The following is a 27561-nucleotide window of genomic DNA, read 5'->3' on the forward strand; positions in this document are numbered from 1 at the left end:
ACAATTTACAATAGCTAAGATTTGGAAACAGCATAAGTGCCCATCAGCAGATGAGTGGATTAAAAAACCGTGGTACATCTACACAGTGGAATACTATGCCGCTATAAAAAAGAAGGAACTTTTACCATTTGCAACAACATGGATGGAACTGGAGAGCATTCTGCTAAGTGAAATTAAACAGTTGGAGAAAGATAAATATCACATGATCTCACTCATATGTGGGATATAATGATCAACATAATTTGATGAACAAGAATAGATCAATCTAGAGACAAATGGTAGGGGAGGAGGGTTAGAGAGCAACTAAAGGACTTATGTGCATGCATATTAGCATAACCAATGGACACAGACATTGGGGCGGCTGGGGCATGGGTGTGGGGGCAAGGTCAATTGAGGAAAAAAGGAGACATATGTAAAACTTCAGACAATAAAAAAAAAATAGAGGAGAGGTAGAAGAAATGAGGGCAGACTATGAGAACTCAGCCTACTCAAAAGAAAGGACCAAGAAGCAGGCTAAAGATTCCTTTCCAGTTAGGCAGCTGGGAGTTGCATTTCACAGCTCTATTCTTGGAGGGTGATAACGGCCAGGAGTGGGAAGGATAGGCACTGTTCTATTTTTAATTTCCTTCCTTAAAGAGTAGAAATGGTTAGCCAAGAAAATAAGTAAAATGTTTTCCTCTTTGTTGTTTTTTACACAATTCCAATTTACTTAACAATATGAAAAGACTGAAGCCATCCTGTTTAGATAGTTTAATACAGCCAAGGGCAAAGAACATGCCTATCCTCATAGGAAGCAATCTATAATAATAAAAACATAATATATTAATAAGACTGGACAGCCCAACGATCTTCTGGACATCCTTCCGGATGATCTTCTGGAAGAAGCAGGGGCTGTGAGGGCCAAGGCAGCCACTGCAGCTGCAAGGGCCAAGCCCCTTGCATGAATTTTGTGCATCGGGCCTCTAATCCTATCTAATAATAGACAAACAGGGTAATTGACCATACCTTCGCTATGCCTCCCATTGGCTAATCAGCACGATATGCAAATTAACTGCCAACAAAGATGGCAGTTAATTTGCATATGGCCCGAAGCTGTGGAGCAAAGACTGAAGGTGGCTCCGGCTGGAGCAGCGAGGGCTTTGAAGGCGGCTCCGGCCGGAGCCAAGGCCTGGGTCCCAGGTGCTGGAGGAAAACTGGTGCTGGCAGCAAGGGGAAGGGAAGGCCTATTGCATGAATCTTTTCGTAGGCCTCTAGTCTACTATAATAGTCATGACTATATTCTGTTTTGGAATACTACTTATCAAGAAATGATACTTAAGTGTATTTGAAATTCCAACTTACCAGGAAAACTTTTGAATAAAAACTTACATAATCTAACTAAAGTATTCTCTCCTAGAAGATAATCCACTAGTTTTTAGACACAGTTCTGTTACTAATGACCTATTTATCTCTTATTCTGAAGATTTTAATCTGTAAAACAAGAATATTAAATGAGTTTAGCTTAAATCTCCTTTGAGCTACTGTTTTAAATATTTAAAATTCAAAAGCATTGATAAAAAATGTTTATACCCCTATAATTTCAGATTATTATATTCAGCAAATGAAATCTAGTTTTTCCTTCAAAATTAATGAAATGTCAAAGTGATAAAGTTTGTGTGTATGTGTGTTGAGGGAGCGGGACAGAAGTTATTAGAATCTTTTATAATAATTATTCATGGTTTCACCTAACACTACTCTAAGAGTAGGTCCTAAAAACACTCATAATACGTTTTAAGTTACATATCCTACTAATAACTTTTAAGTAATTCTTAAAATGTTTTTTTTAAACTAATACACAATACCATTTACATTAGTACCTAAGAAACAAAATACTTAGTTAAAAATTAAACAAATATGCACAAAATTTGTAAGGAAAACTACACAACTCAGGTGAATTTAATCAACTAAATAAAAGGAGAGATATTTCCAGGATAGAAAGACACAATATTATCAAAATGTTGGTTCTTCCCAATTTGATATCTAGATTTAATGCAATCTCGATCAAAATCCCAGCAGGTCATTTTATGGATATTGACAAACTGATTCTAAAGTTTATATGGAGAAGCAAAAGATCCAGAATAGCCAAAATAAAATTGAAGAATAGCAAAGTTGGAGGATTAATCTATCTATCTTCAAGTTTTACTATAAAGCTAAAGTAATGAGGACACTGTTCTATTGTGAAAGAATAAATAGATCAATGGAACAGAATACAGAGCCCTGACATAGGCCCACATAAATATAGTCAATTGATCTTAAACAAAGGAACAAAGGCAATACAATGGGGCAAAGGTAGTCTCTTCAACAGATGATGCTAGACCTGGACATCTGCCGGGAGCCGGTCCATCCTTGCTGTTTCAAAGGACCTGGCATATATAGCATACTGTTCTTAAAGTGTTTGCTCACCTTCTTGGCACTATGTGTTTTAACCAAGGTCTCCTCTCTGAGAAAGGTTGTTTCCCCAGGTAGGGATTTTCCCCTGAAGTTAGGGAGGGAATAAAACCCCTCAACTAAGTGCCAGGCGGGTAATTAATCACTTTAACAACGAACAATCATGCTTAAGCTACATAATCTTTACTCCCTGGAATGGAGATAAGAAACGCCCTAACCTTTGTAATAGAGATTGATGGGATTGAATCAACTGGTATAAATACAGTTGTAACAAGACAGAAAGAGACAGAACTTAGAACACAGAACTTAGGAGACAGAGCTTAGAAGAGAATTCAGAAGACAGAACCTACACGGAGCCTGGAGGCGGAGCCTGGAGAGAGCATGGCTGGGGATCCTGGACTGAACCGACTGCGGAGATTGGCAGGAGAGCCTGACTGGAACCTGGTGACTGAGCCTGGCTGGAGAGCCTGGACGGAGCCTGGCTGGAGAACCTAGCAAGACAACATGGACACAGAACCTGGCTGGAGATCTGAAGCAGAACCTCTCTGGAGATCCAGACCAGAACTTGGCTGGAGATCCTGGCTAGAGATCCTGGCTAGGCTGCTGATCAACTGAACACTGTCTCCGTGTCATTCCTTCTTCGCCGACTCCGTCCACACCTTTGGGGACCCCTGGACCTGCTGGGGTTGGACCCCGGCAGACATCCACATGAAAAATAATGAATCTAGACACAGACCTTATAACTTTCATGAATAGTAACTCAAAATGGACCACAGACCTAAACATAAAATGCAAAATTATAAAACTTCTAGAATATAAGATAGGATAATACTTAGATGACTTGGGTATGGTGATACCATTTTGGACAAAACACCAATAACATGATTCATGAAAGAAATAAAATTTCATTAAAATTAAAAACCTCTTCTCTGTAAAAGACAATATCAAAAAAAAATTAGAAGTCAAGACACAGACTGGGAGAAAACATTTATAAAAGACATCTGATAAATGACTATTATCCACAATATACAAAGAACTCTTAAAACTCAACAAGAAAACAAGCAACTCGACTGAAAAAATGGGCCAAAAATCTTAATGGACAGACACCTCACCAAAGAAGATATACAGATGGCAAAAAAGATTATAAAAAGATGCTCCACATCATATGACATCAGGGAAATGCAAATTGAAACAACAATGAGATGCTGCCGTACACTTATTAGCAGGGCCAAAATCTGGAACCCTGACCACAAATACTGGTGAAGATGAGCAACAGGAATATTCATAAATTGCTGGTGGGAATAAGAAATGGTACAGCCATTTTGGAAGACAGTTTGGCTGTATCTTATAAAACTAAACATACTCTTATCATATGTTCCAGCAATAGTGCTCCTTGGTATTTTTACCCAAAGGAGTTGCAAACATGTCCACACAAAAAAACCTGCACACAGATCGTTTATAGCAGCTTTATTCATAACTGACAAAACTTGGAAACAACCAAGATGTCCTTCAGTATGTGAATAGATAAATAAACTGGTACATCAGACAAGGGAATATTATTTCGCACTAATGAGCTATCAAACTATGCAAAGACATGGAGGAACCGTAAATGTATAGTACTAAGGTAAAAGCCATTCTGAGAAGACTACATGTATGATCCCAACTAGCTGATACTCTGAAAAGGCAAAACTATGAAGACAGTAAAAAGATCAGTGCTTTCCAGAGGTGGGGATCAGAGAGAGATGAGTTAGAGCTCAGAAGATTTTTAGGGCAGTGAAAATACTCTGTATGATACTACAATGATAGATATGTAATTATATGTTTGTTTAACCCATAGAATATATAACACCGAGAGTGAACTGTCAACTTTGGGTAAAAAATGTACCATTCTGGTGAGTGATATTGATATATATGTGTGGGAGCAGGGGGTATATGGAAAATGTCTATGCCTCCCTTTCAGTTTTGCTGTTAATTAAAACTGCTCTAAAAAACTGTCTTAAATTAAAAAACAAACAAGCTAACACTCCAAATTTAATTTAAAACATGATTGTTTCATTATAACACATACCTTAAACATTTACAATATCAATTACTAGTACCTGATCATTTTCTTTTTTAATCTTTAGGCATTATTACCTCTTGCTTAACATTTTCACATAACTTTTTAAAAACATATAAAGTCCAAACTCTGCTAACCAATTTTTCTGTTCCCCATCTTACTTTAATTTCTATATTAGGAACACTTACCAGATACAATACATATCCCCATTCTGGAGCTGTGAAATAAGAAAAGATTCACAGAGTTGCAAGGCTAACATAGTCTTGCCTTCTTTTTCAGTGTTACAGATGATATCAATTCCACTCTTACAATCAGTTTTCAATAAATGCTATAAGAGGAAAAGAAAAATTAGTTCATGTCATTAAAAATATCTAAAAGCTAGCGGCAATAAGTGTTTAAACATTCAGAAGAAATTAGATGTTTAGTTTTCTTCTACAAAGACAATGATGAATTGTACAGAAAATTTTTCATAGCTTCATATTTTTACTATATAGCACCTATAGTTTACAGTTACTTTTAATCTCATTAATGTTTATAACTTATAGGTAGGTAGGATCCATATTAGGAAAAGATTCTTTCATCTTGAAAAAAACAAAATAACAAACATGAAAATTTTAATTTTTAAATATTTTATTTAAAAGGCAATATCATAATGGTTCTCAGTTTTTATTTGACCTCTGTCACATCAGAAGCTCAACATAAATAATGCTTATCGCTGTCCTGGCTAGGTGGCTGAGTTGGTTGACGTATACACCGAAAGGTTGTGGGTTCAATTCCTGGTCAGGGCACATACCTAGGTTGTAGTTTCGATCCCTGGTTGGAAGGCAACTGACCCATATTTTTCACTCACATCAGTGTTTCTTTCTCTCCCCCTTCCTTTCTCTCTAAAAATCAATAAATATATCCCAGGGTGAGGATTAAAATGAATAAAATGAAACTTATTAATGTTTTGTTAATTTCATCATTTGTTAATATCAGATTTTTCAGTAGTTTGCAAACTGTGGCTCGCGAGCCACATGTGGCTCTTTGGCCCCGTGTGTGTGGCTCTTCCACAAAATACCGACTTCTGGGCATGGGCCATGAAGTTTCAATTGCACTGTACATGTGCACCCACACGTGGTATTTTGTGGAAGAGCCACACTCAAGGGGCCAAAGAGCCGCATGTGGCTCGCGAGCCACAGTTTACCAACCACTGGTCTAATTTAACATGAGCTTAAAGAATGGTGTTAAAGAGAACACATCTAAATAATTTAATCTGAAAACCTTTGGTATTACTATAAAAAGGAATTTAACAAGATTCGGCTATATTTTTCCCTATTTTTTATTAAAAGGTTAAAATGATGATAGACAAACAAACAAAATCTTAAACAATACCTCCCGGAATAGCTGTTCTTCTACAGGTGACATAAAGAGACACGTGAAGAGTGCTTGATGGAAATACAAGTCTTTGCTGATTTCTGGGTGATTTATACAAGATTTAATAAGAGCCATTGCTTCGGGTATGCGTTCACAAGCAATTAGGTATCTGGCACGTAGTTCAAAGAATAGTGGATTTTCCGAACTTAAGTATTTGTTCACTGTATTAAATAGAGAACAGACTCATATTACTCTCAAGAAAGGATTCTCTCAAACTCTTGATTGTTGCTTGAAACTTTATCACTAACATGTGGCATTTAATTAGATTAACTAGTTATTTAATTAAATAGCATTTTCTTAGTAAGAGTTTATTTGTGAAAAAAGATATACAATTATATGATTGGAAAAATGGAAATAAAAGTGACAACAAAACAGTGCTCAAGAAATACCTGTTGATTTCTTCTCAGTCTAAAAAGTAAAAAACCTGAAATATTTATTTTTCAGTTCACTAATGTTAAAATGTTTCAAATAACATGGGGTATGTAATTTCTAGTCTAAGATTATGTACTGTGATCTTAGTGCTCAATATTTTCATTACTGATTAATTATAGAGAAATAAATCTGAATTAATGAAAAAGTTAAGTCATGAAAGAAATATATTTTATTACTTGTCAACAAAAGATTAAGCCAAAAGGAATGCTTATTAATATGTGCTCATGTATCACTAAGAATAACTACTAACAAATACTTGGTTTTACACAATTAAAAAGTATGCAAACACCTTTATCTACTAAGTTTATTTAGACCTAAAAACATCCTTATGATAGTTATCATAGTATTTGTTTTACAGATCACAAAACTGAGTCTCAGAGAGGTCAAATGACTTGCCCAAAGACACAAGTTAAGTGGCAAAGCAGGAACTAGAACACATATATCCTATTGGACCCCGAGTATTTTAATTAGTTATGTGTTTAATCATTAGCTTCTAAAATACTTATGAGTGATGTTTTATTTGGGTGCCAACATTTGCCTTGCAGTTCTGTTTCCAACATATGATCAACAGACACTCATCTGTTCACTTAATGCAAAGATAAACCTCACACTAGTTTTTACCCTAATGATCACCAACCAGAGAAGAGTCATTCATATTAATGAGGCGCTAGAGCAGCTTTTCCCAGAGTGAGGTATGTCACTGTAAGTATTAAAGGACTATGTGTGAAGAACTATATATACATATATTAAGGCCATCAGACTTCAAAGCAACTCATGTTTGTTCTTGCTCCTACTCAGAGAAGCCTAAAAGCTCTCCTAAAAGCCCTAACTTTTCACTCCTTTGGAAGCTCTGTCTTGTCTATCTCCTACCAGCTCTTGCCTCATTCCCTAGTCTCCTCATAGTTTCCTTCAGCTAGTCACCTTTGCCTTACCTGTATTTGACTCTACCTTTCCTCAGCCATCCAACTCTTCCTCCTCAGTTCCAGCTGCTTCCGTTCTTTTATTCCTTCTCCAGACCCTCATACCAAGTTCGTCTCATTTGTATCCCTTGGGTATATAACACTGTCACATATATATTTCAGCCCTTTCCTCCTATTTTGTCTTATCTCCCATTTCATCCCACTGCTTTGCGCTACTTCTTCTGGCCTTACTTTCATCTTCTTTCACATCTCTGCCATCGGCCTCCACACTTGTATCTGGTTGGCTTGCTCTTAAGCCCAAGAAATCACAGCTCCTCCTCCACTCAACTCTACCCACAACCCAGCCCTACCATCACCCCTTAACCTGGGACAAATGGACAGATCCTAACCCACAGAGCACAATCTGTGGTATGAAGTGTCTTTCTCACCAGACCAAGGTCTGAATTGTTCCAGAGCGAGGAGTTCTTGTCTTTTCCTTTTGGCAATCTTAAAATTGTACTCCTTAGGCTCTCTCCATACATTCAAATGTTTTTCACAGTTTTGTGTTTATTCACTACTGCTCAGCTCTACATTCTAAGCTTTGGTGATCAGCTGTGGCTTAGGAATAATATGTGAGAAGCAGTTGGCAGAGCCTCCTTCCTCAAAAGAAAATTCTGGCCCACAGGAACCACTGTACATCTAGGTTTAAGAGGAGGTGATGTCAAAGAAGTATGCAGGCAGTAAAGGGATGAGGGAAAATTCAACTTCTATTAATGGATGAAGTGTGGGAAATACTGCTCTACAGTATTTGGAATTGAAATTTAGTCACTCATTCACTTATACAGTCATCATGTGATCATTCATTCAATCAACATATATTAAGCACCTACTCTCTACCAGGCACTGGGCTAGGTGTGGGATATACAGTAATAGTGATAAAAATTGGATGAACTCTCACAGCTGCTTCTGTATAAGGGAGATCTCAAGTTCTTAAGCAGGATATTTTGTTTTAAAAGGGTTTGGCAACTTAAATAGATATTTAAACTATAACTGCAGTGACAAAAGCAAATGAACTCTCTGTAAGTAACATCTGGACAGTAAATATGTTAATTCCCATTAGAATGGGAAATTACTAGAAATAAATGTATCCAAGTCTAGTGTCAAAAATCACTCTTAGGGCACGTTAGTACAACAAATTAAACACATTTCATGTAAAAATACATAATTCTTACTCAATATTATAAAATAAAGAAAAATCACTAATACTGCTCTAGTGAGATAATGAAATTGTGTTTGCTTCTCACAAATGTTGGTTTTGATTTTGAGTTTCCTGAAGTACCTATCTCTTGAGATGCTGGCTGGGCTTTAAGAACAGCTTGCAACACTGGATCTTCCCATGGGCCACCATCTCTAATGATTCGAGTCACCAGTTCCAGATTCACATTTCCATATCTGCGGAGGTGATTCTGGCATTCCTAGGAGAGAAAAATCATTTTTCGCTTTATGAATTTAAAGGGGTTAAAAATTAAACCTGATCATTATTGTGAATAAAATGACTGATGGCCAATGAGGCAGTTATTAAATTATAAAAGAGAAAGGGTTGTTAAGTAACCTATGTAGGGTGTCAAAACCCATTAGTACACAAGTTAACTTTAATGTCAAAGGTTACACAGTTTGTACATAACTGGACTTAGGAAATCCCATTATAATGGGGATGAAGTGTAACCTAAGGAAAAAACTTAAGGAATGAATTATTTCTAGGAAGAAAATCACATTGCTAAAATGTAAGAAAAAAACTTAATGGATGCATCATTTCTAGGAAAACCACCAGGTTGCAAAAACCAAATGGAAACACAGGATGCATCATTTCTAGGAAAAGAACCAGGTTGCAAAAATGTAAAACTTAAATGCTTACTTAAATTTACGTGAGGGCTCACAAGGTTTCTGTTAACAAGGGCAAGCAAAAGCCTGAAAATAAGAAGGGTAGAAGGGTCCAATGCAGACTCTGGTTGACAAGTACACATAGGTGCCCTGCCCAATCCCAAATGTATTATCCTAGTTGTGGTACAAGGTTGAAAGATGAAAATTCTATTCTACTTTGTTGTGCAAGTACATTTGTAGTCTTGGGACGAAAAATGACAGGCTTAAGGAATGAATTGGACCTATAATGCTAGTATGAAGACTTTGCATTTGGTTTAAGATAAAAATGTATTGGTAAGTTGGGCATTAGTTGATAATTTGTTTATGCATATTCTATTGTTTTTTTAAGATATTTGAAATGTTTTTAGAGAATCTATTATCTCAGATTTGTGATTATAATATGAATTACGTAACAAGTAGGTTAATAAGCAATGTTTAATATTTAGGAGAACTTGGTTTACTGAATTTATAAATTTGATTTATTAGATTTAGATTTACAATATTTAATTGTTTGATTATGCTTTTCATTTTTTGTTTTGCTTTTTCATTATGCTTTTTGATTTATTTTACTTTGTCCATTGTTGTGTTTTAAAATGTTTCAGGGTATTTAATTTGGTAATTTAAAGAGATTAACTGAAGCCTCGTGGAGTTAATAAGACACTGGGGGGTAGGGGAGGCTAGGGGAAGATAAAGGGGGAAAAAAAAGGAGACGTATGTAATACTCTTTGTAATACTTTAAGCAATAAAACAAAATTAAAAAAAATAATGAGGTAGATTGTATTTCTGACTTGAGAAATGTCCACGGTGAGAAAAGCAAGTTGCAGAAATATGTGTTCCCAATTATCCCACTTTTGTAAAATAAAATAAATTTATTTTTTAAATGCATAAATTGAACTTAAGAAAAAACTAGATGTTAAAACTGGCAATGTTAAAAATTTTAATAAATTGTGCATCAATTAAAACAAACAATTGCCAGAATTTCTTTCCATGCTCCAAAAAAATAAATAAATAAAAATCCCCAGACATTAAAAAATTAGTAACAGTTATAAAACAACGCTTCAGGATAAAACAATATCCAGGGGTGGGCAATAGTAGCTTTACAGTTGTTGCATATGTGAAACACAGATTTTATTGTTGTTTTATTAATTATTGTGTTACTTATTTGTATTACAACTGTAAATCTACTTTTGCCCACCCCTGTATGTATAGTCATAGATATTAATTCCCAGATAAATCACTAAGCTACATACTCAAAGTGACAATAAACTTTGCTTTTATTAAACTGTCATATTCTTTCATCATTTGAATGTTCCAAAGTGATATCTATATGTTACTTCATATTCCTTGTTAAAATATATAAGAGGTTTTGTTTTATAAGAGAACAAGGCAATAGAAGAAATCAGATTTCAAGATGAAGAATCATTCAGTCAAAGAACTCGAAGAAAATAAGTTCACCTAAAAGTCATTTAGGACATTCCCAAATTAAAATGAGCAAACAAGCAAGCAAACAAAATCCCTATAAACAATGGACAAGTTACTTTTCCTTAACCTCTCTGTGCTACTTCAATGAACTCCTCTGCAAAAAGAATAGTAAAAACACCTCCTTCATAGGATTGTTGTGAAGATTAAATAATAAACTGTATTGAAAAGTGCTTGATATAGTACCTGGTATATGGCAAACACCTAATAAATGCTAGCTATTATTTTTTCTATATTTTTTTAACATTTTGAATAAATATTTTATTTTAGGACACCCAATTGCCTCAGCATAAAATTTATTTCTAGATTTCCATGTGACAGCATGTTAGAGCATTAAAAAAAAAATACATGCTTTTTTTAACACATGGAAGATAGTAATGACCTGTGGTAGCAGCTTCATGGTTGAAAACAGTCATCAATTTCAAACATCAAGGTAAACAAAATCCTAAATTACACTAGACACAATACTGGTGCCTCTAAAATTCAAGCTGGCTTTTGGTCCAATCAAAGCACAAGAAATAAGGTGAGCTGTAGCTTAGCTGCTAAGCCCTTGGACAACCCATCTTTCTAGCTGTATTAGGGTAAGTGAGGCACCAATCATACAGCCATTAATATTTGAACTGCACTTAGGCCAAAGTCAAGATATGGGAAAGCAGGTCTACTGCTAATTTCCTAAACTTGGCTGAAAATAAGAAACACTTGGAGGTCTTGTTAAGTAACAGATTCCCAGGCCCCAGTTGAAACCTACTGAGTCGAAATTTCTAGGGGAAAGCCCTGATGATCTATCTGTAAATCTAACAACCTTTATCCCACAGTCAATTTTGGCACACTTTTTTATTGCACCTCCTACAATTAGTGTCTACTTTCACAAATATTCATACTATAAGTTATATACTTACATTCCATCAACTCTTCTATTAAAAATTAGCAAATTAGCTTATGTTCATTTCCCTAAGATAAAAATTATAAATACAAGTTTTTTGTGTGTGTGCACTTCTTGAATCAAGTACACTGTATTTTGGAGACCACTTCTATGAGAAATAGCTCAGGATAGGCAATAAAGATTAAATAAACATTCTGTTCTATTCAAGACACAGGCCTGGCCCTAGCCTGTTTGGCTCAGTGGATAAAGCGTTGGCCCACGGACTGAAGGGCCCTGAGTTCTATTCCAGTCAAGGGCATGTACCTCGGTTGCAGGCTCCTGGCCATGGTGGGGGGGAGAGGAGTGCATGCAGGAGGCAATCAATTGATGTGTCTCTCTCACATCAGTGTTTCTCTGTCTCTCCGTCTTCATTCCACTCTCTCTCAAAAAAAAAAAAAAAACTCAATGGAAAAAATATCCTCAGGTGAGGATTAAAAAGACACAGGCCTGGTAGGCCTGGAAAGAGAGGGGTGGGGAACAAGTGGGGCGGAAAGGGTCGGGGGGGGGGGGGGCGGGGGGCGGGAAGGGGACATCTAAAATACTTTCAACAATAAAGATAAATTTAAAAATATAAAATGAATCATTCTTGCATAATATCTAAATAAGTAAGACACAGGATGAAAAAAAACAAGTAAGTTTGTAAGTATGTTTGGGCTCCTGCTTCTTTAAATACTATGGTGACTTTTCTAGATGGTATTCAGTCTACTAGTAAAAGCCTTCAAAGTGAAAAAGGAAGCACCAAAATCACTACAGAATTCACAACTTATCTTTCTTAAAATATATATACATATTGTGGTGTGTGTTTTAGAACGTTTAATTAAGTAAAGATTTAGACCTGCATATTAACCTAATCCTTTACTAAGTCATCTGTCTATTGTCATTAATACCACTGCACTGTCCTAAATACAGAGGTGGGCAAAAGTAGATTAACAGTTGTTCATGTAGAAAAAGACAATAAATAAGAAAAAACTATTTCATGGACTCACAACTGTAGACCCACTTTTGTCCACCCCATATAATTCCCTCAAAAACTTTTATTCAACCTTATGTCATAGCAAAGTTAGAGAGAAAACACAACTCCTTCCCTCACTCTTCTTTTGGAATCTATGTGGCGTGGGCTTAATGTTTTATTTTAGAAGATTTTTCTTCCATGAACTCGTTCCCACTTTGCTGAACTCTAGTTGGCCACGAGAACATGTCTGTGAAGCTGCAGATCAGTGTTCTGGCTATTCTGCATACTTGATCTGAACCCTTCGCCAACTTATCACAGGATGAAAGTCTTAACGCCCCAACTTCATGACCTCTGGACTTACCTACCTACTCATTCGTCTATTACACATCATGAAATACTTCTTTGTCTAATCTGGTGTATTCCATGTCTCTCAAACTCATCTTGTACTTTCTTGCCTATGCTTTTTCTCATAGCACGCTCTTTTTCCTACAACTTCATATGAACCTATCTAAATCCTTTCCTAACTATCTTTCCACAATCCTACATGGGTAAGATATCACAATCTGGAAATTCCTGGTTTTAGGTATTACTTGTATTTATATTTGTGTTTGGAATCAAATATAAAACTCAACTTCTTCTGTTGATCCTAATGTCCTGGTCTGCGTCCTCCTTGCCACTTCTACAGGCTTATCCTCTTTTCTGGGCTTTTATCTGCATTCACTCAGATAACCACATTAAAGTTTCTCCCTCTCCCCAATAAGGCAGTTTTAAAGAATGCTGGGTTGAGTGTAGGTCCTTGTTCTACTTCTGAAAACCTCAACTACATTGGAGCTTAATTTTCTGTTATGTAAAGTAAGGAATTATTGTATTAAACAATTTCTAAGATGATTCCCAGTCTTGAAATTATAAAAATTCCATAAATACCTAGCAATTAGACATATTTGATTTTTTAAAATAACTAGAATCATGTACTTAGTGAACTATTTAACATATCCCTTATAAGAGTTGAAAAAAAAAGATTATTTAAATTATGTAATTGGTTACCTATTTAATAAACATAATTACATATTTTTTAAAATTTAGGTAAAAAATGTGAATGTTACTTAAATTTGCAATCAGAGTTTTATCTAAGGGGAAAGACAATCATAAATATTGTAAAACCATCAACTGAGAACATAGTCAAATTTCTTTTTTTTTTTAAAATATATTTTATTGATTTTTTACAGAGAGGAAGGGAGAGAGATAGAGTTAGAAACATCGATGAGAGAGAAACATTGATCAGCTGCCTCCTGCACATCTCCTATTGGGGATGTGCCCGCAACCCAGGTATATGCCCTTGACCGGAATCGAACCTGGGACCTTTCAGTCCGCAGGCCAACGCTCTATCCACTGAGCCAAACCGGTTTCAGCAGCATAGTCAAATTTCAAAATTAATTTGTAGTTGCTATTCTAATGAAAGCACATGCACCCATTAACATTTTAAAATAAGTAATGAAATCATATGACCAACAGAGAAGTACTATTGTTATAGTTCTAACTTGTAAGGCAAACCTGAAGCAGAATTAAGGTGTATGCAAGATTTCAGCAAAGATTCCTACACAGAGAAATAAATACAAAATCTGATTCAGCAGAAAGAGCAGCAGAGTCAGTCAAGAGGACAAGTGACTACTGGCTATGCTACAAATTGGGCAAGTTACTTAATCTCCAATAAATGTTGATAAATAAACAAATGAATCTCTCTGGTCCTTGGTTTCATCATTTATTTAAAAATTAGATTGGAATTACTGCCCTCTACAGTTCTTTAAAGATAAATTTTCTATGACCTAATATTTTATCTGGTGAAATATAAACTATTCCAAGCACAACCATGCTAAAATTCTAGTTGTTATGTATTAGGACACTCTACAAAACCAGCTTTCAGTGATTAGTGAATGCTTCACTAATCCATATGTGCTTTCGGAGATAGTTTCAAACTGTTAATCCTATCATTGATTTTTTTTGGCAATTACATGCCTACTCCTGACAATACAAGACGTTGCAAGATGTTCAGAATGTAAGATCTTTATGATTGGTATGAACAACTATTAATGCACACTGTGTAGTACTCTCTTTTAGAAGACTGTTGATCCGTGTACATTGACCTTTCCAGAAAGATAGAACTTATTGATGCTGACAGCCCTATCTTTTGGAGGCTTGCACTTGGTTCCTTAAGCTTAAATGTCTCAAGTTTGTTTCTTTGTGTGTTTATTTTAAATATTTATTGTTGAAAGTATTTCATGTGTCCACTTTTTGCCCCCTTTGAACCTTCACCCCCATTGCAGCCGACCCCGCCCCCCCCAGGCCTTTACCACCCTTGTGTCTGTGTCCATGGGTTATGCATATATGCATACAGGCCTCTGGTTGATTACCTCCCACCCACCTACCCTCTCCTGCCTTCCCTCCACGATTCTGCATTCTGTTCCATCTTTCCATGTCTCTGAATCTATTTCGTTCATCAGTTTCCACATATGAGTGAGATCATGGGATACTTGTTTTTCTCTGACTTATTTCACGTAGCATGATACACTCCAGGTCCCTCCATGTTGTCTCAAAGGGTAAGAGATTCTTCGTTTTTACTGCTACAGAGTACTCCATTCTGTTGATCCTAATGTCATGTCAGACATTACACGACATTTATGGTGTAAATGTACCATAACTTTTTTATCTACTCGTCTACTGATGGGCACTTGGGTTGTTTCCAGGTCTTAGCTATTGTAAATTGTGCTGTTATGAATAAAGGGGTGCATACATTCTTTCTGATTGAAGTTTCACATTTCTTAGTATATATTCCTAGAAGTGGGATCACTGGGTCAAATGGAAGTTCCATTTTAAATTTTTTGAGGTAACTCCATATTGTTTTCCATAATGACTGCACTAGTCTGCATTCCCAGCATTGGACTAGGGTTCCCTATTCTCCACATCCTCGCCAGCACTTGTCATTTGTTGATTTGTTGATGGTAGCCATTCCAACAAGTGTGAGGTAATACCTCATTGTTGTTTTAATTTGCATCTGTCTGATGATCAATGACTTTAAGCATTTTTTCATGTCTCTTAGCCATCTGTATGTCCACTTTGGAGAAGTGTCTATTTGGGTCCTTTGCCCATTTTTTAATTAGATTATTTGTCTTCCTTTTGTTAAGTTATATGAGCTCCTTATATATGTTTTAGATATTGACCCTTTATCAAATGTATCATTGCCAAATATGTTTTTCCATACACTGGGCTCCCTTTTTGTTTTGTTGATAGTTTCTTTTGCTGTGCAGATCTTTTTATTTTGATGGAGTTTTATTTTATTTATTTTCTCCTTAGTTTCCTTTACCCTAGAACCATGGTTGGCAAACCGTGGCTCACGAGTCACATGCGGCTCTTTGGCCCCTTGAGTGTGGCTCTTCCACAAAATACCATGTGCAGGCGCGCACGTACAGTGTGACTAAAACTTCGTGGCCCATGCGCAGAAGTCGGTATTTTGTGGAAGAGCCGGTATTTTGTGGCAGAGCCACACTCAAGGGGTCAAAGAGCCGCATGTGGCTCGCAAGCCGCAGTTTGCCGAGCCACAGTTTGCCGACCACTGCCCTAGAAGGTATATCCATAAACATATTGCTACAAGAAATGTCTGAGATTTTGCTGCCTATGTTCGTTTTTTCTAAGACTTTCATGGTTTCAAGACTTACATTTAAGTCTTTTATCCATTTTGAGTTTATTCTTGTGTATGGTGTAAGTTGTTGGTCTAGTTTCATTTTTTTGCATGTATCTGTCCAATCTTTCCAACACCATTTATTGAAGAAACTGTCTTCACTCCATTATATGCTCTTGCCTCCTTTGTCAAACATTAATAGAGCATAATGGCTTGGTTTGATTTCTACGTTCTCTGTTCTGTCCCATTGGTCTATATGTCTGTTCTTGTGCCAGTACCAGGCAGTTTTGAGAACTGTGGCTTTGTAATATAACTTGATGTCTGGTATTGTGATCCTCCAACTTTGTTCTTTCTCAGGATTGCTGCAGCTACCAGGTGTACCAGTTAATAACGTGGATTTTTTTCAATAGATGGAGTTACACATATCCTATATAATAAAGAAGTAATATGCAAATTGACTGTCACACCCTCTCACAAGATGGCTGTGCCCATGTTGTCACATAATGGTTGCCACAAGATGGCCGGCATGGGAGAGCAGTCGTGGGTCGATCAGGCCAGCAGGGGACGGCAGTTGGGGGGAGAACAGGCCTGCAGAGGAGGACAGTTAGGGGCGACTGGGCCTGTAGGGGAGGGCAGTTGGGCGCAACCAGGCCGGCAGGCGATGACAGTTAGGGGAGACCAGGCCAGCAGGGGACTGCAGTTGGGGGGGCCAGGCCTGTAGGGGAGGGCAGTTGGGGGCAACCAGGCTGGCAGGGGTGGAGAGTTGGGGGTGACCAGGCCTGCAGGGGAGGGCAGTTGGGGGCGACTGGGTCAGCAGGGCAGCAGTTAGGCATCGATCAGACTAGCAGGGGAGTGGTTAGGGGGAGATCAGGCTGGCAGGCAGAAGTGGTTAGGGGCAATAAGGCAGGCAGGCAGGCGAGCAGTTGGGGGCCAGAAGTCCTGGATTGTCAGAGGGATGTCCGACTGCCGGTTTAGGCCCGATCCCACTAAACTGACAGTCGGACATCCCCTGAGGGGTCCCAGATTGGAGAGGGTGCAGGCTGGGCTGAGGGACACCTCCCCCAGTGCATGAATTTCGTGCGCCGGGCCTCTAGTGTTGATATATGTGTGATTTGATATGTATGCTATTTTGTTGTATTGACAGCAAGCTTCAAAACTTCATATGTCAAATTTGCTGAAGGTGTTAACATCATAGATATTTTTACACTTAAAAATGTCGAATTTTGTGCCAAAAAAGAGCATTTGTGGGAAGTTTTAATTCATTATTTTGAAGAAAAAGTTATCGTATACTTGGGGAAGCTTATGGTGAACATGTTCCATCTCAAGATACTTGTGAACACTGGTTTAAACACTTTATTTTTTTTTATGTATATTTTATTGATTTTTTTACAGAGAGGAAGGGAGAGGGATAGAGAGTTGGAAACATCGATGAGAGAGAAACATCGATCAGCTGCCTCCTGCACACTCCCCACCAGGGATGTGCCCGCAACCAAGGTACATACCCTTGACCGGAATCGAACCTGGGACCCTTGAGTCCGCAGGCCGACACTCTATCAGCTGAGCCAAACTGGTCAGGACTGGTTTAAACACTTTAAAAGTGATGATTTCAATGTGAAAGACAAAAAATGTCCAGGTCAACTGAAAAAGTTTGAAGACCAACAACTACAAGCATTATTGGATGAAGATGTGTGTCAAACTCAAAAACAACTTGCAGAAGATTAAACGTTGCTCATCAAACAATTTGATTGTTTATAAGCAATGGGAAAGATTTTAAAGGAAGGAAAATGGGTGCTACTACATCAACTGAACGAAAGACATACGGAAAACTGAAAAGTCATCAGTAAAATTTTGCTTCAATGGCATGAAAGAAAGTCTCTTTTGCATCGAATTGTGACTGGTGATGAAAAGTGAATTATTTTGAGAATCCCAAATGCACAAAATCATGGGTTGATCCAGGTCAACCATCAACATCGACTGCAAGGCCAAATGCTTCAGAAAGAAGACAATGCTCTGAGTTTGGTGGGATCAGGAAGGTATGGTGTATTATGAGCTTCTAAAATCAGGTGAAACCATTAATACTGGTTGTTACCAACAACAAATAATCTATTTGAACCACGCTTTGATTGTAAAACGACAAGAATGGGCCAGAAGACACGACAAAGTAATTTTGCTTCCTGATAACCCAGTATCATACACTTCAAAACCAGTTAAATACATGTTAAAAGATCTTGCCTGAGAAGTATTCACCTGCCGTATTCACCAGACCTTGTTCCTTCAGGTTACCACTTGTTCCGATCGATGGCACACGCACTTTCTAAGCAGCACTTCAAAACGTACAAAGTGGAAAATTGGGTCTCTAAATAGTTTGCCTCAAAACAAGAAATGTTCTATTGGACGGTATCCACAAATTACCTGAAAGATGGGGAAAATGTGTAGCTAGTGATGGACATTACTTTGAATAAAGCACTTTTGATGTATCTCTTGAAGTTATCGTGTTTTCTTTAATTACAAAATCCACAGTATTAACTGGTACACCTGGTATTGGGGTCTTTTTTGGTTCCATATAAATTTTTGGGGATTTTGTTCTAGGTCTGAGAAATGTACTGTTGATATTACCAATCCATGAACACAGTGTATTCTTCCACTTGTTTATATCTTCCTCTATCTCTTTTTTCAACATCCTGAAGTTTTCAAAGTACAAGGCTTTTGACTCCTTGTTTAAGTTTATTCCTAAGTATCTTAATTTTGTTGTTGCAGTGGAAAATAGGATTGTTTGTTAAGTTTCTCTTTCTGAGAGTTCATTATTGGTGTATAAAAAAAGCCATCGACTAGAGCATTTAATCCATTTACATATAAGTTTATTATTGACTAGAGGCCCACTGCACAAAATTTGTGCACGGTGGGGGGGGGGTGTGCCTCAGCCCGGCCTGCACCCTCTCCAAATCAGGACCCCTTGCAGGATGTTTGACTGCCAGGAATTGGGCCAAAGCCTCTCGCAATCCGGGACCACTGGCTCCTAACTGCTCACCTGCCTGTCGGCCTGACTGCCCCTAACTGCCACTGCCTCAGCCCCGGCCACCATGGCTTCGTGCAGAAGGACATCCAGATGGATGTCCGGAAGACCTCTGTTCTAATTAGCATATTACCCTTTTATTAGTATTGATTATATCACATAAGCTTTAAGGTAGAATTGCATTAGTAGAAATGAAGAGACATTTTATTGAAAAATGTATATTGGTTTGATATGATTCAAATCCACTTGTTTTTGACAAAAATCAAGTCTTTAAGAATAGGATTGCTTGCCTTAACTGGTTTGGCTCAGTGGCTAGAGCATCAGCCTGAGGACTGAAGGGTCCCAGGTTCAATTCTGGTCAAGGCCACATGCCTGGGTTGCGGGCTCAATACCCAGTAGGGCACGTGCAGGAGGCAGCCGATCAATGATTCTCTCTCATCATTGATATCTCTATCTCTCTCTTCCCTTCCTCTCTGAAATAAATAAAAGTCTATTTAAAAAATAGAAGAATAAGATTGCTTTGCTATCAAAGCCAAGTAAGGTGTGTTATTTGTTGTCCCTAATGAAGTCTGAGCAGCTCAGTTGCTAAGCGACTTCTGGGTTCTTATTAAATAAAATCTATGGAAAAGCCCACCATGCATTTAGGCTATAAAGACTGAAAGTTGAGGAGGGCAGAGTGCTTCAGTGGTAGGAGACAGTGAGGGTCAGTGGCTGAGAGGAAGGGAAGACGTGGGAATGCCCAGTGCCTAGAAGTACTAGAGGGTCTGGGATATGTAAATATGCTGGGGGCAGGGTCAGGCCCTGCGCTCCAAGAGTTCAGGTCCAGAGGGAGGGCAGGTGTTCGGTTCCAGGGAATCCCCTTTCTGCAAGGCTCCTCCTCCTCCTCCTCCCCTAACTCCTTAACCTGTCCATTTGGATAAAGGGGATGGGAAGCAGGAACGCAATGCCTGGGCAGGATGTCCCTCTGTCCTGGATCTCTCCCGGGTGGCGGAGGGGTGTTTGTATTGGTTTAATTGATTCTTCTTACACGTTGAAGGAGGTGGCAGGGGAGTGTCTGTCAGACATGGTTTCCTTCTGCTTGCTCACCAGAGCTGCCCCACGTGATGCCTTTTCCCTTCCTTTCCGGCTGCCCCTAGCTAATGCGCATGAGATCACCAGGGAGAAACTGGGGCCTCCGTTGTATTGCGTGGAGATTGCACTCCACAGGAACCTGCCTGATCCAAGGAGGGTTGGGGTCATTCACTGCCGGAAAGGCTCGATTTAAACCAAGCCGCTGCTTGCCACCACTTAGATAGGCTGTTTGCAGAGGGTTGGTTTCTCATCCCTTCTGCCTGTTTCCTTGGAAACCACAAACTCAAGATAGCAGAGCTGGGGCCACATGCTTCTCAGCACCATGTTTCCTCAGTCAGCTGCTGAATTTACTTGAAGGATATAGAATAATTTTTAAACAATATTAAAGTGTGTACAATTAGGTTAAAGCATTATGCAATTGTTTCTTATTAATTTGTACGACTGAGGGTCCTGAGTGTTTGAGGATGTCAGCTCTCACAGAGCACTGTGATTTTAACTGTTGAATTTTTTTTAATTAAATCTTTATTGTTCAGATTATTACATTTGTTCCTCTTTTTCCCCCCCATAACTCCCCTCCTCCCAGTTCCCACCCCACCCTCAGCCCTCACTCCCCACCCACTGTCCTCATCCATAGGTGCACGATTTTGGTCCAGTCTCTTCCCGCATCCCCCGCACCTCTTCCCCCCCCCCAAGAATAGTCAGTCCATTCCCTTTCTATGTCCCTGATTCTATTATAATCACCAGTTCATTCTGTTCATCAGATTATTTATTCACTTGATTCTTAGATTCACTTGTGGATAGATGCGTATTTGTTGTTCATAATTTGTATCTTTACCTTTTTCTTCTTCTTCCTCTTCTTAAAGGATACCTTTCAGCATTTCATATAATCCTGGTTTGGTGGTGATGAACTCCTTTAGCTTTTCCTTATCTGTGAAGCTCTTTATCTGACCTTCAATTCTGAATGATAGCTTTGCTGGATAATGTAATCTTGGTTGTAGGTTCTTGGTATTCATCACTTTGAATATTTCTTGCCACTCCCTTCTGGCCTGCAAAGTCTCTGTTGAGAAATCAGCTGACAGTCGTATGGGTATTCCCTTGTAGGTAACTGAGTTTCTTTCTCTTGCTGCTTTTAAGATTCTCTCTTTGTCTTTTGCTCTTGGCATTTTAATTATGATGTGTCTTGGTGTGGTCCTCTTTGGATTCCTTTTGTTTGGGGTTCTCTGTGCTTCCTGGACCTGTAAGTCTATTTCTTTCACCAGGTGGGGGAAGTTTTCTGTCATGATTTCTTCAAATAGGTTTTCAATATCTTGCTCTCTCTCATCTTCTGGCACCCCTATAATTCTGATGTTGGTATGCTTAAGCTGTCCCAGAGGCTCCTTACACTATCTTCGTATTTTTGGATTCTTTTTTCATTTTGCTTTTCTGGTTGGGTGTTTTTTGCTTCTTCGCATTTCAAATCTTTGACTTGATTCTTGCACTCCTCAGGTCTGCTGTTGGGAGTCTGTATAATATTCTTTATTTCAGTCAGTGTATGCTTAATTTCTAGTTGGTTCTTTATCACAACATCGAGGGTCTCATTGGATTTCTTGAGGATCTCACTGTATTTATCAGCGGTCTCATCAGTCTTTTCGAGGGCCTTACTAAGTTTATCGGCGGCTTCTAGACAGTTCTTGAGAGACCTTAAAAGTGTGGTTTTGAACTCTATATCCTCCATTTCTGTCAGTTGTGTCCTGTTTCTTTGTCTCCGCATTTTTTATGCTTTCTTGGTGCACCCCCTAGTGGTCTTTGTGCGCAGTCTTGTTGTAGGTAAGCCTTGACTGTTGTAATACTAGGGGGGATTTGACCTCCAGGCCAACTGGCTGTGAGAATCAGCTGTGTCTGCAGTGGGAGAACTTCTGTCCTCTAGGGAGGTGCTAATCTAGCCTTTGCCTAAGGCTATCCCACAAATGCCTCTGTGCAAGGCTTGGGCAGGGCGGGTCCCAGGGGATCAACAGGGTGTGTGGAGCGAGCAGTTATGGCTGCTCTCAGTCCTGTCCCCAGAGGCTCTGCCTCTCAGAATCCCAGCAACTGCTGCAAACCTCAGAGAGAAAGCTGCCCTTGAGTTCCAACCGATGCCAGACAGTCCCGTTTCTCCCGTATGAGTCTGGGTCCCCAGAGACTCGCCCAGAACTGGAACTCAGAGCCTGAGACTCCCTCCGGATTGAAACAGACAACCGCGCCCTCAGCCGCCAGCCCACTCCGCACGCACCTCCGCACCTTTGTATTTTCCGCGCTGCACCTCCTCTGAGTCTCGGTATGCTTTTCTCTTTCCTTCTAGTTGTAGAATTTCCCCTCAGCCAGCCTTCCTGTGGTTCTGGGTGATGTCCGTTCCATCTTTTAGTTGTATTTTTGAAGTGGTTGTGTGAGGCAGCAATCTCCAGTGTTTACCTATGCCACCATCTTGGTTTCTCCTCTTAACTATTGAATTTAACCAAAGTTTCCAGTGACTCAGCTGGGCGGCCTCCACTGGGGTGGCTTCCACTGGGGGCCGCTCCACCTCAGCACAGGACAGGGATGCCGAGAGCCTGTTCACGACCCCTGGCCAGGCGGTCTCCGGGCTAGGCGGTGCCACGGGCCCCTGCGTGCCCCCGCCGGGGGCCACTTCCATCGGGGGCTGCTCCCAGGCCATACCTGACCCGGTTGTGACTATTACATGCACCTCAGGTCTGTGCTGGTCATGACTGCTAAGGCATCCAGGCTAATTAGCATATCCCTCAATTATTATATAGGATAGGTAATTATTCATTGCCATTTAATTCTATATGCCTAAGTTTTTCTCTCCTTTTGTTATTACAGGAGTCCATTTACTTTTTCTTATATTAGTAGCTTGGTGGTGATGAACTCTTTTAGACTATTTTTGTTTGGGAGACTCTTTGTTTCACCATCTATTTTGAATGATAGCTTTGCCGGATATAGCAATCTTGGATTCAGATCCTTGCTTTTCATTACCTTAAGTACTTTATGCCATTCCCTTCTGGCCTGTAGAATCTCTGATAATAAATCAGAAGACAGCCTTGGGAGCTCCTTTGTAGGTAACACTTTGCTTTTCTCGTGCTACCTTTAAGATTCTCTCTTTGTCTTCAATTTTTGGCACTTTAATTATGTGTCTGTGCATGGTTCTGTTTAAGTTCTTTTTGTTTGGGACTCTCTGTGCCTCCTAAACTTGTGTGACTTTTTCCTTCACCAGATTACAGAAGTTTGTCATTATTTCTTCATATATGTTCTCTATCCCTTGATCACCTTCTGCCTCTTTTGGCACAATTATGCGAATATTATTGTTTCATGTTGTCCCTCAGCTCCCTTAAGCTGTCCTCGTTTTTTAATTGTTTTTTCTTTTTTGTTCGCTGGTTGATTTTTTCTACCATCTTCCAATATGCTGATCTGATCCTCAGCTTCCCCTAATCTGCTATGTATTCCTTCCAATATATTCTTTATTTGTGCTGTGTCATTCTTTATGACTGTTTTCATAGTTGCTACATGTTTTCTCATGCTGTCAGCATCATTGCCATCATTATTTTGAAGTCTATATCAGATAAATTTCTTATTTCCATTTCATTTATCTCTTCTTCTGGAGAATTCTCTTTCATTTGGGCATTGGTTTTTTGTCTCCAGATATTTAGCTGCTGTCTGCGGGAACCTGGCCAGCCCTTTCGTGCCTCCACCCTTCCTACCAGTCTCTATGTGGTCTTCACTTTCCATCTTTGGTTATCAGGGTTTTCTCCAGCTAGTCTTCAGTTGATTTTTTAGTTGAATAATTCATTTTGACCCTGGGAACCTGTGTGTGTAGCATCCACTTATTCCACCGCCATTTTTAATCTCCCCTCAAGTAAAACTACAAAGTGTTGGAGACATAATGATGAGTCAGTCTCTACCCACCAGATCTAACAGTGCTATTGGAAAGACTATCAAACCACAGATTGAATATAGTGCGATTAGTGTTTTGATTAACAATGGAAAAATTTAAGGGAGAGAAGTAATATGCAGGCAAAATGTTGTTGAACAGACATAATACAGAACTTCTATTAGAAAAGAACATGTGGGAACACAATTTTGAAACTGATACTCACAAAATGTCTTGCTATTATGGTTGTATTCTTTAAAAGCCACAACTGCAAAGGTATTTTTGAATACCACGATTAGAACTTCACCAAATTAAGTCTTTGGGCAACTTATTCCAAGAAATCTAAGAACATGGTCCTCAGAAGGTTTTAGTAGAAAGTCAATAATTCTAAACTTCATATTGGCTAAAAAAAAAAAAAAATCTAAGAGATGTGCTGATTTATAATGCCAGGAAATATACACTCTAACTTTATAAGGTGAGGTCAACATTCCAGTGGAACAGGGTGGGAATAATTTATTTTACCTCCTCTCTCTCTCTCTCTCTCTCTCTCTCTCTCTCTCTCTCTCTTTTTAAGTATTTTTGTGAGTTCATTTGAGCCAAACTGAAGACAGTTGCCGGGAAGCACAATCTCAATGTATTGGGATAATGCTCCAGAGAATGATAATTTTTCACCTTGTTTTATACATTACATCAAAGGAAGAGAAGTGGGTTACATGAAATGCCGGGAGCCGGTCCATCCTTGCTGTTTCAAGGGCCTGGCATATATGGAATACTGTTCTTAATATGTTTGCTCACCTTCTTGGCGCTGTGTTTTAACCAAGGTCACCTCCCCGAGAAAGGTTGTTTCCCCAGGTAGGGATTTTCCCCTGAAGTTAGGGAGGGAATAAAACCTTTTAACTAAGTGCCAGGCGGGTAGTTAATCAATTTAACTACAAACAATCATGCTTAAGCTACATAATCTTTACTCCCTGGAATGGAGATAAGAAACGCCCTAACCTTTGTAATAGAGATTGACAGGATTAAAATGAACTGGTATAAATACAGATGTAACAAGACAGCAAGACACAGGGCTTGGAAGACAGGACCAAGAGAGACAGAGCCTAGGCACAGAACCTACACAGAACGGTCTCTAGGGACAGAAGAACTTCGCTGGAGAGAGCATGCCGGAGGATCCTGGAGAGGGACTGGCCTCGGAGCCTAGAGACAGAGCCTAGCGGGAGAACATGGCAAGGGATCCTGGACTGAACCTGACTACAGAGATTGGCAGGAGAACCTAACTGGAACCTGGACACTGAACCTGACTGGAGAGCCTGGACAGAACCTGGCTGGAGAACCTAGCGAGGGAACATGGCTACAGAACCTCGCTGGAGATCCGAAGCAGAACCTCTCTGGAGATCCAGACCAGAACTTGGCTGGAGATCCTGGCTAGAGATCCTGGCTAGGCTGCTGATCAACTGAACACTGTCTCCGTGTCCTTCCATCTTCGCCGACTCCGTCCACACCTTTGGGGACCCCTGGACCTGCTGGGGTTCGACCCCGGCAATGAAATCCATTAGTGATAGATTAGAGAAGCAGGAGAAGGCAAAGCAGGGAAACTCTGGGATTGGATAAAAAGTAAGATGAGAGACACATACTTCTTTTACTTAGGTGGGTACAGTATAGTTAACAGTTAACAATTAACATGATAACTAACAATGAAGGAATTTATTTAACCTCCTCTCTTGAGGCTGGTTCTTTTACTTTATATATATATATATATATATATATATATATATATATATATATTATTGATTTTTTACAGAGAGGAAGGGAGAGGGATAGAGAGTCAGAAACATCAATGAGAGAGAAACATCGATCAGCTGCCTCCTGCACACCCCCTGACTGGGGATGTGCCCGCAACCAAGGTATATGCCCTTGACCGGAATCAAACCTGGGACCCTTGAGTTTGCAGGCCGATGCTCTATCCACTGAGCCAAAACGGTCAGGGCTGGTTCTTCTACTTTTGATTATTTTATGCTCTTATGGTACAATTGCAATAAGACAGTCCTCCTGCTTGGAAGTTTATACTCCTTACCTCCCACCTTTTCCCCACTCACCTAAAGGACAAGCAGATTAAAAAAAAAAAAACTGGGTGGAGTTGCAAGAAACAAAGTTTAACTAAGACCTATTTCTAGTCTGAACAGAAAAGATTTTTCTGACTTATATATTGTCCTCAAAGGATAGAGATAGTCTTCTCTGAGGTAGAAGTAAGGCATCTAAATTACTGGTTGGCATTTCGCAGACTACTCCAAAGTCTCTTTTATTTTTCTAAATTGAAAAAACAACAACAAAAAACACTTTATAACACCAATTTTTCTCTTCATTTATAAAAGTAATATGTATATATTTTTGTTTCAAAAATAAAAACTAGAAAGGTACAAATATAAATCCATGTGTCCAACCATAATTGGGCATTAGTACTTGGATGTTCCAAAGATATTTAAAACTCTGTGTCTAAAGTAGAACTACCGTGGGAGAACCAAGATGGCGGCATAGGTTAACGCCGGAGTTTGCTGCTTTGAACAACTACTTCAAAAGTGAAACTAAAACACGGAACGGACATCACCCAGAACCACAGGAACGCTGGCTGAGTGGAAGTCCTACAACTAGGAGGAAAGAGAAACGCATACGGACACTCAGAGGAGGCGCAGTGCTGAAGTCAAATTCTGAGGTGCGGAGTGCGGGGAGCGGGCTGGCGGCGGAGGGCGCGGTTGGCGTTTTCAATCAGGAGGGAGTCGCAGACTCTGAGCTCCAGATCCGGGCGAGTCTTTAGGGACCCAGACTCAAACGGGAGAAGCGGGACTGTCTGGCTTCGGTCAGAGCGAGTGCAGCTTTCTCTCCGAGCTTTGCAGCGGGTGCTGGGACTCAGAGAGGCAGAGCCCCTGGGGACAGGACTGAGAGCCGCCATAACTGCTCTCTCTGGCCCACCCTGTTGATCCTGTGCGACCGGCCCTGCCCACGCCCTGCACAGAGGCATTTGCCGGATAGCCTCAGGCAAAGGCTAGATTAGCACCTCCCTAGAGGACAGAAGTTCTCTCACTGCTGACACAGCTGATTCTCATAGCCACTTGGCCTGGAGGTCAAACCCTCCCTGGAATTAGCTACAACAATCAAGATTTATCTATAAGACTGCGAACAAAGACCACTAGGGGGTGCACCAAGGAAGCATAACAAAATGCGGAGACAAAGAAACAGGACAAAATTGTCAATGGAAGAAATAGAGTTCAGAACCACACTTTTAAGGTCTCTCAAGAACTGTTTAGAAGCTGCCGATAAACTTAATGAGATCTACACGAAAACTAATAAGACCCTCGATCTTATATTGGGGAACCAACTAGAAATTAAGCACACACGGACTGAAATAACGAATATTATACAG

At 39.4% G+C, this 27561-nt stretch overlaps 1 protein-coding gene across 7 annotated transcripts in view; it reads right to left on the reverse strand.

Annotated features, from left to right (window-relative positions):
* Positions 1–27561, reverse strand: part of ZNF654 (zinc finger protein 654) — a 123965-nt gene that overhangs the window by 26850 nt on the left and 69554 nt on the right. For 3 of the 7 annotated variants that reach the window (XM_059688053.1, XM_059688052.1, XM_059688055.1), the window contains 3 exons: positions 8573–8708; positions 5861–6063; positions 4675–4814 (listed from right to left, as the gene is read on the reverse strand). In XM_059688053.1, the coding sequence (XP_059544036.1) occupies positions 4675–4814; positions 5861–6063; positions 8573–8708 (479 nt within the window). Of the gene's footprint in view, positions 1–4674; positions 4815–5860; positions 6064–8537; positions 8709–27561 lie in introns of all 7 variants that reach the window. The other 4 variants (XM_059688056.1, XM_059688058.1, XM_059688057.1 and 1 more) reach the window with 4 other exon arrangements.

Source organism: Myotis daubentonii, chromosome 3, assembly GCF_963259705.1.
Source record: "Myotis daubentonii chromosome 3, mMyoDau2.1, whole genome shotgun sequence".
NCBI classification, from domain to species: domain Eukaryota; kingdom Metazoa; phylum Chordata; class Mammalia; order Chiroptera; family Vespertilionidae; genus Myotis; species Myotis daubentonii.